This window comes from Pelodiscus sinensis, chromosome 5, assembly GCF_052426305.1.
Source record: "Pelodiscus sinensis isolate ZL-2025 chromosome 5, ASM5242630v1, whole genome shotgun sequence".
NCBI classification, from domain to species: domain Eukaryota; kingdom Metazoa; phylum Chordata; order Testudines; family Trionychidae; genus Pelodiscus; species Pelodiscus sinensis.
The window spans coordinates 101610811-101623295 of NC_143056.1; the positions used below are offsets into that span (position 1 = coordinate 101610811).

The following is a 12485-nucleotide window of genomic DNA, read 5'->3' on the forward strand; positions in this document are numbered from 1 at the left end:
AATGCCCTGATTTTCCTTTCCGGTACATTCACACTCCCACTCTGCAGATGAGACATACCACATCCCCTTACCATTCCCTTACTGCAGACATGGGGATTTGGATACATAGGGCATTTTCAAGTTGAAAACCTGCCAGTAAAATTTGGTCCTGACCCTCTTTCCCCCAGTCTCCAAGGGTATATGTATGGTGACCATATTTTCTGACCCAAAAAATGGGGACATATTAGCCACACCCCCTGAATCCAGAAGTCCCACACCTGGGGTAGTAATTCCGGGGTCCAGAAGTATTTGACTGGAAGTACAGGGTGTCATGTGACCCCTCCAAGAACTCCTCCCACAGTCCTCTCCCAATAGGGATGGGTTTGAGCACTGTAGGAGCCCCCCATGCAACTATACTGCAATTGCATTGCCCCAGACCTAGGGTCTCAGGACACTGCCGCACTAGGGGTCCAACCTCAATTAGAGATAAGATCCAGGATCGGAGACCTATTACTTTGCAGTGTAGATGCAGCCCCATTTAGCTCAGGGTCTGGGAGTCATCCAGAACCAGCCCATAGTTTCATGGGACAACTTCCTTAGTCCTCTTAATGGATGATGATTACTGGTTCCAATTAACTGGCTATCAGAGGGGGCTGGAACAGCTCCTCACCTGCTGTGGGCAGGGGGCTGCTCCAGCCTTGCAGAGGGCCCACTGCAGACAGAAGTTGCTCTTGTCAAGAGCAGCCCCTGTCTGTGGAGGACCTGGGGGTTCCAAGGCAGGGACTGTGCCAGTGTCCAGAGCAGCCTCTCTCTGTGGGGAGTCCAGCTTGCTGTGGACAGGTACTGCTCCAGAGGGGGTTGGGAGCCAGAGGCAGCCCCCGTGTGGCCCAGCATTAACCGGTTAACTTATGAATGGGAATTTACATCCCTAATGAGATGGACTGCAACTGCAGTTTTTGAAGTTACTGCAAAACTATCAAGTTTCTACAAACCAGAATGACAATACTGAACTAACCATGACAACTACAGGGTGGAGAAGACCATGTCACTAACCCTCCCCACCACTGACTGAAAGGTCCATTTCCCGTGGAGATCAATGGAGCTGGGCTATTTTAGATGTAAAGCTACCGAGAAATGTACATGTCAATCCCATGATGGCAATGCCTATATTATGTAAATAACACCTAATACTAATTGCCGAATGAGATCACTTCCCAACTTGCTTACAAAGGGCCTGATCTAGTTTAAACTTTAAGTTAGGATTGGGCCCAAAGTTAACTATATCATCTTGGGTAGTCACTCTTAAAATATAAGGCACCAATCAGTAAAGCCCCTCTGCCTGGTAGAGGTGATCTTTGAAGAAAATTGGAGAGCCTCTGAATTGACTTCTTCTAACGGTAGTGCTTTCTTTCACTGGACGTGGGGTCTTTAGCACAGGTTCACTTTGTGTCAGAATAATTCAAACGTGTTGTCACAGCTAACTCCATTCAGGTCTAGGCAACATGCAGCCCAAAGACAGAAAAACAAGTCACTTGAAGCTGGAAGTCAAAACATTTCACCTCTTCACAGAGCTCACAAAGGGCTTGTTCACCCAGAGACACAAGTTATGACAGCCCTCTCGGGAGAGAGACGATACGTCTTGCTTCTCTGTGGATGTACCAAATGTTTTCATGTGGCATCTTAATATGCTGTTTAAATCATCAATTGCTTGGATGAGGAAGACTCACAGGGTGTGTCTAAACTACATGGCTCCATCGATGGAGCCATGTAGATTAGGCTGATCGGCAAAGGGAAATGAAGCCACGATTTAAGTAATCGTGGCTTCATTTAAATTTAAATGGCTGCCGCGCTGAGCTGACAAACAGCTGATGAGCTGTTTGTCGGCTCAGCGCACTAGTCTGGACGCTCCCGCGCCGACCTGAAAGCCCTTTATTGACCTCCCCGGTATGCCTTGTAGGATGAGGTTTACCGAGGAGGTCGATAAAGGGCTTTCATGTTGGCAGGGGAGCGTCCAGAATACCCCGATCTGCCGACAAACAGCTGATCAGCAGAGCGGGGCAGCCATTTAAATTTAAATGAAGCCACGATTATTTAAATTGCGGCTTCATTTCCCTTTGCCGAACAAACAAATCTACATGGCTCCGTCGACGGAGCCATGTAGTTTAGATGTACACACTGAGTCTGTCCATCATCCGCACTAGAGTGTCACAGTGATTTCACCAGAGTGGTAATAGACCCCATCTCTTGTGGAGCAGCAGGGAGCCTGGGGAGGTCTCTCTGAGGGAGAGGCCAGGGATGCCTCTATTTCAGTAGTTCTCAACCTTTTGGGCCCATGGACCACTTCTCTCAGTGTAAATCTTTCCGTGGACCGCCAGTTGCTAATGGAAACTCATTATTTCCATTTAACACACACTTACATCAGATCCGCCTTTATGAACGGGGCTTTTCTCGCCCTGGAACTCGCGGGCGGCGGGACCACCCAGACACGCAGTGGTCCCGCCACCGCATCCTCTGGGGCGAGAAAAGCTGTTCCAGGTGTCCCTGGTCTGCTGGGGGGGTCCCCAGCAGACCAGGGACACCCCGTGCAAAGCCTTGGAGGCGCGGGACCCCGCTGCCTCTGCGGCTTTGCTCCAGGTGTCCCTGGTCTGCTGGGGGGGGGGTGCAGCTAGTGCGCCCCGCCCCCAGCAGACCAGGCTTTTGTTGTGGATGCCTGGGGTAGAGCAGCTGGGGTGCTGCCGGGTTGGTCCTGGGGGGACCTACCCAGCAGCGCCCCAGCTGTTCTGTCCCAGGCTCCAGATTCAGCCGCTGTTGAAACTGATCAGTGGCTGATTCCAGCAAGCTGGGGGCAGAGCAACTCTGCCTCGGGCTTCCTGTAGTCAGCCCCTGGTCAGTTTCAGCAGCAGCGGCTGAATCTGGAGCCAGTTCCGAGTTACGTACAAATTCAACTTGAGAACAAACCTATAGTCCCTATCTTGTATGTAACCCGGGGACTGCCTGTAGAGGTCTGAATTAGGGATATTAGATATCAGGTAACAGAATAGTCGAGTAACTGCATAAAATATTATCGGTTATTTGACTATTCTATACTCCCTGGGGGTGGAGCCAGCAGCCAGTGCGCTCCGGCCCCACTCCAGGGGAGCCCTCTGCCACCCTGCATTGCTGCCTCTACATCAGAAGCAGCAGCACGGGGTGCCAGGTGGGAGCTGGTCCACAAGGGGAGCCAGTTTAAAAACTTGCCAGAGCTCTTTTACTTTGCTCCAGACCTGCTCCAGATTTCTGGTGTGGCCCCTCATGGCCAGGCTCTCAGCCATCCAGCCATAGATGGAGTGGAGATCCTGGAGGTTCTCCTTATTGCCCCATACCTCCAGGAGGGCCAGGACCTCCACTCCAGACCAGGATGGTGCATGCCTTTTTCGGCCCCTGGCAGGCTCCTGGGAGCCCTGTGCATGCTCCCTGAGAGGGCCAGTGGGCTCTTGTAGGACTTGTGGCTGGGACATGTGTGCCCACACATCAGGCACCAGTAGCCGTGTGGTTTCTGGAAGCTCTCTGGGTCAGCTTCCTGCCACAAGCCCTGTCCCCGGCGTCTGCAGCTTTAAGAGCTGCCAGGAGACAGAAACTATAGAGTTGTGATGATTGTGGACCCAGTGGCTAGCAGGGCACCTGTGTTATTTCCTGGAGGCCTCTTTTTTTTGAAAGATGTCCCTCTTCCGTGTCCTTTGGAAAAAGGCTTATTCCTCATAGAATGAGTGTTACTGCCATCGGAAAAAGCCATCCGTAATTTCGACTTTCTGTCAAAATAACGCAGTTGCAGTGTGGATGCTAGTATTGTTTTTCCAAAATAACGGCCATTATTCTAGAAAAACTCTGCAGTGTAGATGTACCCATTGATACTTCCCCATGAACAACTACATTCTGGGATCTGTCAACAGATCCGTTTTTTAATTAACTTAACACAAGCCTGGTTAATTCCATATAATGTAAATTTTTAAATCAAAGTATTATGTGGCACTAAGTCAAATGCATTGGGAGAATCCAGCTATACTATGTCAATGCAGTTACCTTTAGCAAGCAGATCTGTAATCCTGGACAAAAAAAAAAAAGTTTGTATGACACGTCCTTCCTTCCATAAAATGAAGCTGACTGGCATTTTTATTTTTTTAGCCTCTAATTCTTTGTTGATAGAATCCCAAATTAACCATTGCATTATATTACCTGGGATAATAGACATGCTAACTGGTCTATAGTTCCCTGGGTCATCCATTTTACTTTCCTCCAACATTTTTTTTTTTTTTAAAGAAAATGGACCTACAGTAGTAGTCTTCCAATCCTTTGGGAATTTCCCTATTTTTCCAAGATTTGGTTGTTTGTTTGGTTTTTTTTTTTTTTTTTTTTTTTTTTTTTGTGGTTCAGAGAACTCTTTAATTCCTTTAAGACTTCTGGGTGTAAATTATCTGGGCCTGTTGATTTCAAAGTGTTTAATTTTAGCAGAGTCCATCTCACATCTTCCTTTGTTGCTAATATGTCTAGATGAATGTTTCAGATTATATTCTTATATATGTTGTGTGTCCTCTGTTTTGGGGGGATACGGGAGATAACATTTCTTGATAACTAAAACTGCTCAGGTAAAATACTAAATCAAATACCAGACAGAAAATAATGGTCTGGATTGAATGGAAGACTGCCTGTTCAGTTTTTTGTAAAGGGAACAATTAGAAGTTGATAGTGGCTTCTTAATGGAGCATTATAATAGTAGCCATAGGAAAATATTTCCAAACTGTAACATTTCCCTCAGCTTATCTTTACACACCTCATTGACACCATCTCCTCTTTCTAGTTGAATGAAAAAATACTCTGATTAATCTTAACACATTTTATTTGTCTGCTGCTTCACTCATCTGGTACTTGAAACTCTTTAGGGCCAAAGCTCAACAGGAGAGAAAATCCAGAATGTAGGTGACAGGCTAACAGCAAGCATGTGACTGTTTTGGAATGTACTTTGTCAACATTCCTAGCTGATAAGGGTCTGACTGAGTGTAAGAGAACCAGAAATTCTGTCAGTGTTACCTTGTAGTCAGGAAGAATGACTGTGACAAAATCAAGGTGCAGTTACATGAAAACTGAAACAAATCATCGGACAGGAATACGGTATGTTAGCAATTTAAATTTTCTTTGTAGCAAGAGAGCTGTTGTTCACCTGTCTGTGAATATTGTACTCAGACAGTAGTAAAGTAATGCAGCTTTCTTTGAACATAATTAATTGATTCTATTGATGTCATGCATAGGGATGTTAAATTTTGATTAATCTGCTAATCGAGTACTCAGTAAGGGGGGCACTTGCTATCCCACTGTGGCCCTGCCTGTGAAATGTACAAGAGCTGCATGTAGCTCTTGTACATTTCAAAGGAAGAGGCACCCTGGGGAACCCTGCTTTGTCCCCGCTCATGCAGTTTCCCTGCTCCACCTCTGCCTCCCTTGTCCATAAGCAGTTCCCCCCAGCACCAGCTCCTGTTCCCCCCACCTTTGGTGCCTCTAATACAGGAGAAGGGGGAAGAGGGGAGAAGGGCAGAGGGAACTAGCTGAGTAGTGACTTTGGCTTAAGTAGCCTAGGCTTATCGGGTGGTCGACTAGTCGCTCACATCCCTAGTCAAGCAGTGACATTTTGAATGAGATAAGTTTTAAAGAAATTATTATTGGGTTTAGCTAACTATTTAAAAACATAATGGGGGAATGCTTTTTAACAGAGGCAAGTTATTTTTAAAAATGGTCTGAAATGAGGGAGATTTGGAAAATGTGGAGGATTGGAAAACAATCTGAATTCGATAAAGCTTAGGATATCTGATTCCTCACAAGAGATATAAATAACATGTAACTTACACCTGAAAGCCCAAAATTAAATTGTAACTAACTGTTGTCCTGCATGCAAATATATTTCAGAACTTTCAAATCTCTTTATCTCAGGCTGTAACAATTTGTGTATTTTTAGTGTGAGGTCCCCAGTATGTCACCCAGGTCAGTTGCTGTCACATATAATGGGCATGTTTAATTGAATATATGTAAGTCATATAGTATAGGCACATGAGAGGTGGGTGTTTTTATGAGCTTTTGATGCTATAGACAGTTGACAAGACAGGCAAATATGGGAAGGCTGGGCTAGATGTCAAGAACTGCTGAATTATGAAGAGAAGCCGTTCCTACCAACAGAGGCCAGCTATCAGTTAACACTTATGAGACAAACCTGGAATGCATATATACCTATCCTAATTCTTTCAAAGGCCTATCACAATTGGCATTGTATATTTGACATTGTACCATTCTGGTACATCGTCAGAGGTTTATACAAGCCTTAGTCATATTAGCACTTCCAGATATTTTTAATCTCATTCATTCTTTAGAAATCTTACACATTTTCCCCAGCATGTGACTTTAAATGAGAAAAAGGAACTTTACGCAGAACGGCAAACAGGGATACTCACCTCTGCTTTTTGCCTTGGAAGATATTGAACAGAGCTCCTTTGACCCTGTCTGCAGAAGAGGACTTGATATAACATGGCATCACCTCTTTGACTGCAGAAACTCCTCCATATAGAATCGTAGGACTGGAAGGGACCTTGAGAGGTCATTCAGTCCAGTCCCCTGCACTTATGGCAGGACTAAGCACTATCTAAATCATCCTTGTGAGATGTTTATCTAACTTGTTCTTTAACATTTCCAGTCTTGAAGATTTGTACTTGAGACCTGTGTATTTTGGGGTGTAGCTAAGGGAGGCAGATTCAAACAAGAATTGTCTTTCAAGGAAACATACTGCATCAAATTCCTGATTGTACTTTCTGTCTGGGAATATCGCAAGGCACGGTTACTGGTATGCTTTCCCTCTTCCTGCTGCTAAGCTTCCTTTAAGTGGGGTTGCGTATGTGGCCCGCGAGACATTTCATTTCCCATTGCTCATGCAGAGGGTTGTCGGATTCTGCTGGTTTCCATCCACAATGTGGGGGGGAGGGGTGTTCCTACCAGTATCACTAATGTGACATACTCGTAAAGCAAGGACACATGAAGTGGAGCGTGTGCTGATTGCACAGAACATTGACTGTAAGAACCGTTTGCTCCTTCTGCATCAAATCAGAGCACTGCTATGGGTCATTTGGCACACCCTGTAAATTCTAGGTTCCCAAGTGCAATTAGCAAAACTATCCTGTCTTGGGGGACAGTCTTGGTTATGCCAATCTTGTGACCTACTGAGATGAAGGAGGGCTACTCATGCAGCTCATTCACTAGCCTAGGTTGCCCATCACTGCTTTAAGATCAGAAAGAGTTTCGCTAGGGAACCTGTAGGCTTTTATGTAAGGATGCCATTGTTCATTGTGCAAGGAGGAAAACCCCATTCTGCCAAACAACACACTCACGAGGCATCATGGCTTTTTCAGCTGATGAAATGACCTGGATCTGTGGTTTAACTTCTTGCAAATATTAAAATGTTTTTGTCCAAAATAACTCTTCATATGGAGTTCTTTATTTCCCATTTTCAAGTCAGGGCATTTTACCAATCAACTCTAAATAGCTGAAACTGGAATTCATAAAGAAAAACTAAAGTCACAGCCATAATTCTGTCTGGAGGCACTAGGGGACACCACTAGAACAGGCAGAAATGCCCGAGACTTCCCCTCTCAATAGAGCCATTGCTTTGACTATACATTCATCTTGGCATTTCAAGTTTGAAACACTGCCATGCAATGTGGCTTCAGTTGCAGTTAAAAAAAAGACTGTAAAAAGCTGGGGGCATATCATTTTGCTTTGTAAAGATGAAATATAGCCCTGTCTGGAAAAAGTCGTGTTCATAAACTATTTGACTTATCCGTAAGGGTCTTTCCTGAATCCCTTCTATTTTTACAGTGTGTTCTGTGAGAGTCAGCAAGTAATACAAAGATCAGGACTTATTTTTAGGTTTAATCCCAGCTTGATATAAACTGAGAAGCTAAGTAGTGTTATGAGAAACACAGAGTAAAACAGAGACAGGAAATAGGGGGTCTTTGGGTAATGAGTTCCAGCCACTCTTGAAACAGAGAGCTGGTGAAGGCATTACTTGAAAATTGTTCCTCTATGAGAGCTTAGTAATTTTTAGCTTGTTATTTTGCCATTAACAGGGAACAGTTACTGCAGGCTAAGACTACTATGGAAGGTTCCTTTTTTCCAAGAGACCATCTGGCACGATACATCTTTTGAAGCTTTTAGAATGATGTTGCTGCTTGTCACTACTGATAAGCTACAAAAAAAAAAAAAACCAACAACTAAACAACAGATGCTCGGAGGGGAGAATCTGAAGTTTATGCAGTTGTGTGTTGTATATACATCTGTCAGCAGAGTTTGGGATAAGCCTTAGGAACATAGGCAGGAGAGTTAAGAAAAATATGAACATAGATGCATGCTCTTAGAAGTAGGCGATGGAAAGGGGAAAAGTAGCAATTGCATTCTGCAAGACAAAGCTTTGTCCTCTGTCCAAAAAGTTCATCGTAACCCAGGAAATATAATTGCTGAGATGGGCCCAAAGCATGGATGGTGAGATTGATATTTACAAGCACTTTACGTGGCTAAAGAGGGTAAGTGATTTGTTGTGCTCTGTTGACTCTCTGTAAATACTTGTTAGTAAAAGACTTTGACTTTTCAGCTTCATAAAGAAAAGCATATTTAGTGCCTCAAACTTAAACAATTGCCAAGTTCTTCATGAGAATCTAATTATAGGCATACTTCCACAAGAGGGGAAAATCAGCACTTTGTGCTTAAAATGAAACTCTGAAATCAAGCTTTGGACTAATGGGAAACAATATTTTAATTTGAATGTTACTGAGATTGTAAACTTACAGCAAGCTTCCTATATAAGAGTTTATGGTAGGCAATGAGAAAATGTTGTTGATAGCTTTGTGATAATTGAGGGCATTTGTGTCAGTAGTTCATGTAATTAACCCTTTATACATAGGTGTAATTGCATGGAACTTTTGGGGGTGAGGGGATGATATATTCATCATTCAGTGTAGTTTATGTATTTTAAAAATAGATGAAATACAATTCAAATCTTAAATTAAGGTGAACAGCCTGAGCTTAACAAAATAACTTCTAAATAGGATTTTTTAAAGTTCTCTTGTGTGAAAGTAAAAGTGGAAAAGCCAGAGTTTTCCTTTTTACTTGAAAACGAAGAGTATTTCTAGTGCATTTTTATAATTTTCTTGTATCCTTTTTCTGATTCTGTTATTCAGTTTTTCATGGTAGCAATGAATAGATTTTATTGTGTAAAAAACTTTTCTTTGCTGACTTCCCAATAATATTATAGTATTAAAGAATAGTTTTATATATTTCTGTAGAAATATTTTCTTGCAAATACTGTGCATTGGCATAAACAATTAAGTATGTATTCATTCCCATACAATTTTCAGACTATATTAGTGTGTTAATTTTTGAAATGTCTGGTTAATTACTTTAATTATAGTTTATGTAAATAAAAATAAATATGTAAGTAAAAGTCTATTCTGTATATTAAGTATGAACAGGATCTACAATTTTCATTGGCTTATTGAATTCATGTAAAACTTCATAATAGTATCTCATTCTCTAATAAAGGCTGAAGCTTGAGAAACTTGGAATTCAGTCAGTTTGAAAAAATTATGTGGAAAATACTTGCTTCAGTCCCTGGGGCCCTTGTGTCTTTGCACTTGGGATATGCAGCAGGAAATGGCAGTCGGTAATATTATACTATCAGAGGTTAGCCTATGTTTTTTCACGGTTAAAGCAAGGGTAAATAACTTTTACCCTTTCCTGTTTTCCTAGGTCAGAAGTTAAATCTTTTTACTAAAGTAAGTTTTCAAACAATGCATTTCCCCCTTCCTGATAAATTGTCTCTCTCAACTCTTAAGTAGGCTAAGTAAAAGTTTGTGTGCAGTAAACAAGATGTTCAACATACACTGTAAACTGAAGCCAATCATTCTTTGTCTGATAAAATGGGAATGCTCAAAAAGTAGCTTTCTGTAGCCTGGACTCCTCCACAGTGATGAATTTTAATCGCTTTAAGAGTTACTCAGAAACCCCATTAATCTTTTGTTCCCTATTGTGAAAAGAGTTTTAACACCGTGTAATGCTTTTATGGAAGAATTAATTCTCGAAACAGTGGATATTTTGGGATTATTTTCAAAATCAATATCTCAGAAATGTATGCTCTGTTAAAATGTATATGCTATACTCTTATTTTACATAAATGAAAGTATAATGCCATACAGTAGTTCTAGGTAATGCCTTTTATGTTGATGACTTGGAAATAGTATGTCAACACTGCTCCCTTTTCTTAATGTGAAAGGGATTGGAGAACTGCAAACGATCACCGTTGTGCTCCCAAATTCTTTTGATAAGTGATAAAATGCTGCACCAATCTTAATGTTGTATTGAATTCTTATGCCCCAGAATCCCAGTGTTGTGTCAAATGTTCTGGAACCAAATGTGATGGCAAATAAAGATTTCAGGTCCTATCATTATAAACGGATACTCTTTGGCTGATAATAAAAGCAACACTTCTCAAAGGGTAGGGAATAGCACTTAATAGAAAGCAACTGAAATGGACTTCCATAAACCTTTGGTGAAATATGCCAAAGCAGGCTCCAGTTTCATCATGAGTATAAAACACTTATGATAAAAGGATCAGTTTTTCCTTTACAAGTTATTAGGTGATATAGGTAGATTTTCATTACAGTATATCTCTGGGCTAGAACTGGATTATGGGATCATAGAGACAAAAGTAAAAATCACAGACCCCGGGCATATGATGCAGCTGATATTTTCACATTCTCAGAAAATCAGAATCAGCCTCTTCACAGTGATCTCCTGTAACATTTAACTTGTGCAACAGCGGATGTCATGTGATAGCTGGCAGGGAAAAAAAAACACTTACCGGTAGATCAAATTGAAACAAATGTTACCACAGTTCAACTCTGCCATATGTACTTTCCTGGCTATGAAAAGATGTTTTTAGAGTGCCAAGAGGGACTCTAGGCATCGGATAGGTAGTAGAAAAATGAAGGAGCAAGTTGATGAAGCCAAAAAACTCAACAGTCTGGTTTTGGTCATACAACGAGCAACATTAACATTTTGTTTTTTGCCTTTTTCTGATGGGAAAGATGTTACCAGTTGTGGCATTGTTCCCTATAATAAGCACAGGGAATAAATCCCCAAGGGTATGTCTACACTGCAAAGTTAATTCAAAATAACAGCCGTTATTTTGAATTCACTTTAATAGCATCTACACAGGCAAACCACTATTTCAAAATTAATTTGAAATAGTGAAGTGCTTAATTCGAATTTGGTAAACCTCATTCTATGAGGAGTAACACCAAATTCGAAATCGAATTAAGTGCTTTGTAGACGCGTAAGTCGAAATAGGGGGCCTCCAGTCTTTCCCAGGGAGCATGGTGGCCACTCTGGGCACAACCAGGAAAACTTACTCTCCTCTCCCCTAGCCCTGGAGCCATTAAAGGGGTAGACCCTGGCCACAGTGCCTGTGCCAGCTCCAAGCCTGCCAGCCCAGAGCCAGCAGTGGCCACCCTGACCCAGTGGCCCCAAAACATGAGCCAGCAAGCCACTGGCAGCCAGCCCTCCACCACTCCCCAGGAGCAGTCTGCCAGCTCCCAGGAGCCTGACAGTGGCTGGAGAAGGCGGGTGCCTTCCTGGTCCAGGGTGGAGATCATGGACCTTATTCAGGTTTGGGGGGGATGCCCCCAACATCCATGATCTCCGCACTAGATGGAGAAATGCAGCTGTCTATGGCAGGATAGCTGTCAGCCTGGCCACCAAAGGCCACTGTGAATCCAGGAGCAGGTTAGCATGAAAATCAAGTTGGTCTGGCGAGACCCCCAACCCTGGGCTCTGAGCTTCCCCCTTCTTCCCCTTGCTTCCCCCTTCCAGCTCCCTCCTCCCAGATTTCCCCCTCCCCTCTCCCACCCTCTCTTCTCCTCTCCTACCTCCTTTTCCCAGTCTCCCCAGAGGTTCATTCCCCCCTCCCCCCAGTTTTGTTCAGTAAACCCAGTTTCTATTTTGAACATACATGTCTTTTATTTGACATCAGGAAGGGGGGCTAGGAAGGGGTTGGTGGAAGGACGCGAGGGAGGAATGGGGCACGAACCCCCGGTGGGGAGGACCAGGGTGGCTCTGAAGGCTCCTCAGGGTGGAAGCTCTCCTGCAGGGCTTCCTGGATCCTGACAGCCCCCCGATATACCCCCCCGGATAGCAACCTGCAGCAAGTGCAGCCGGGCTGATGGCAACGACCCCACGAGACGCACTGGCATGCCCAGGGGCAGCTCTGGCTCCATGTGGCCTAGTGCTGTGGTGTCCCGAGTGTGGGCAGTCAGGGCACTCCAAGACTGGACTGCTTTGCTGTCCCTCATCGAGGTAGACAAGCAAGCGGGGAACCCTGAGAACTGTCTGTCCGGGGTGGAATAAGGTCCCTGTAAGCATGGAGCTCAGATATCTTCAAGCAG

General features: G+C 43.5%; 1 protein-coding gene across 12 annotated transcripts in view; it reads left to right on the plus strand.

Annotated features, from left to right (window-relative positions):
• The window catches only part of PPFIBP2 (PPFIB scaffold protein 2), a 246930-nt gene that overhangs the window by 127632 nt on the left and 106813 nt on the right, over positions 1–12485 (plus strand). The window contains exon 1 of one of the 12 annotated variants that reach the window (XM_075927837.2): positions 4974–5124. The exons of 10 other annotated variants lie outside the window; for them this stretch is intronic. Coding sequence is in view for 1 of the 2 variants with exons in the window: in XM_075927834.2 (XP_075783949.2) it covers positions 8523–8570 (48 nt within the window). In the remaining variant the exon portion in view is untranslated. Of the gene's footprint in view, positions 1–4973; positions 5125–7770; positions 8571–12485 lie in introns of those variants that run through there. One more of the 12 variants, XM_075927834.2, reaches the window with a different exon arrangement.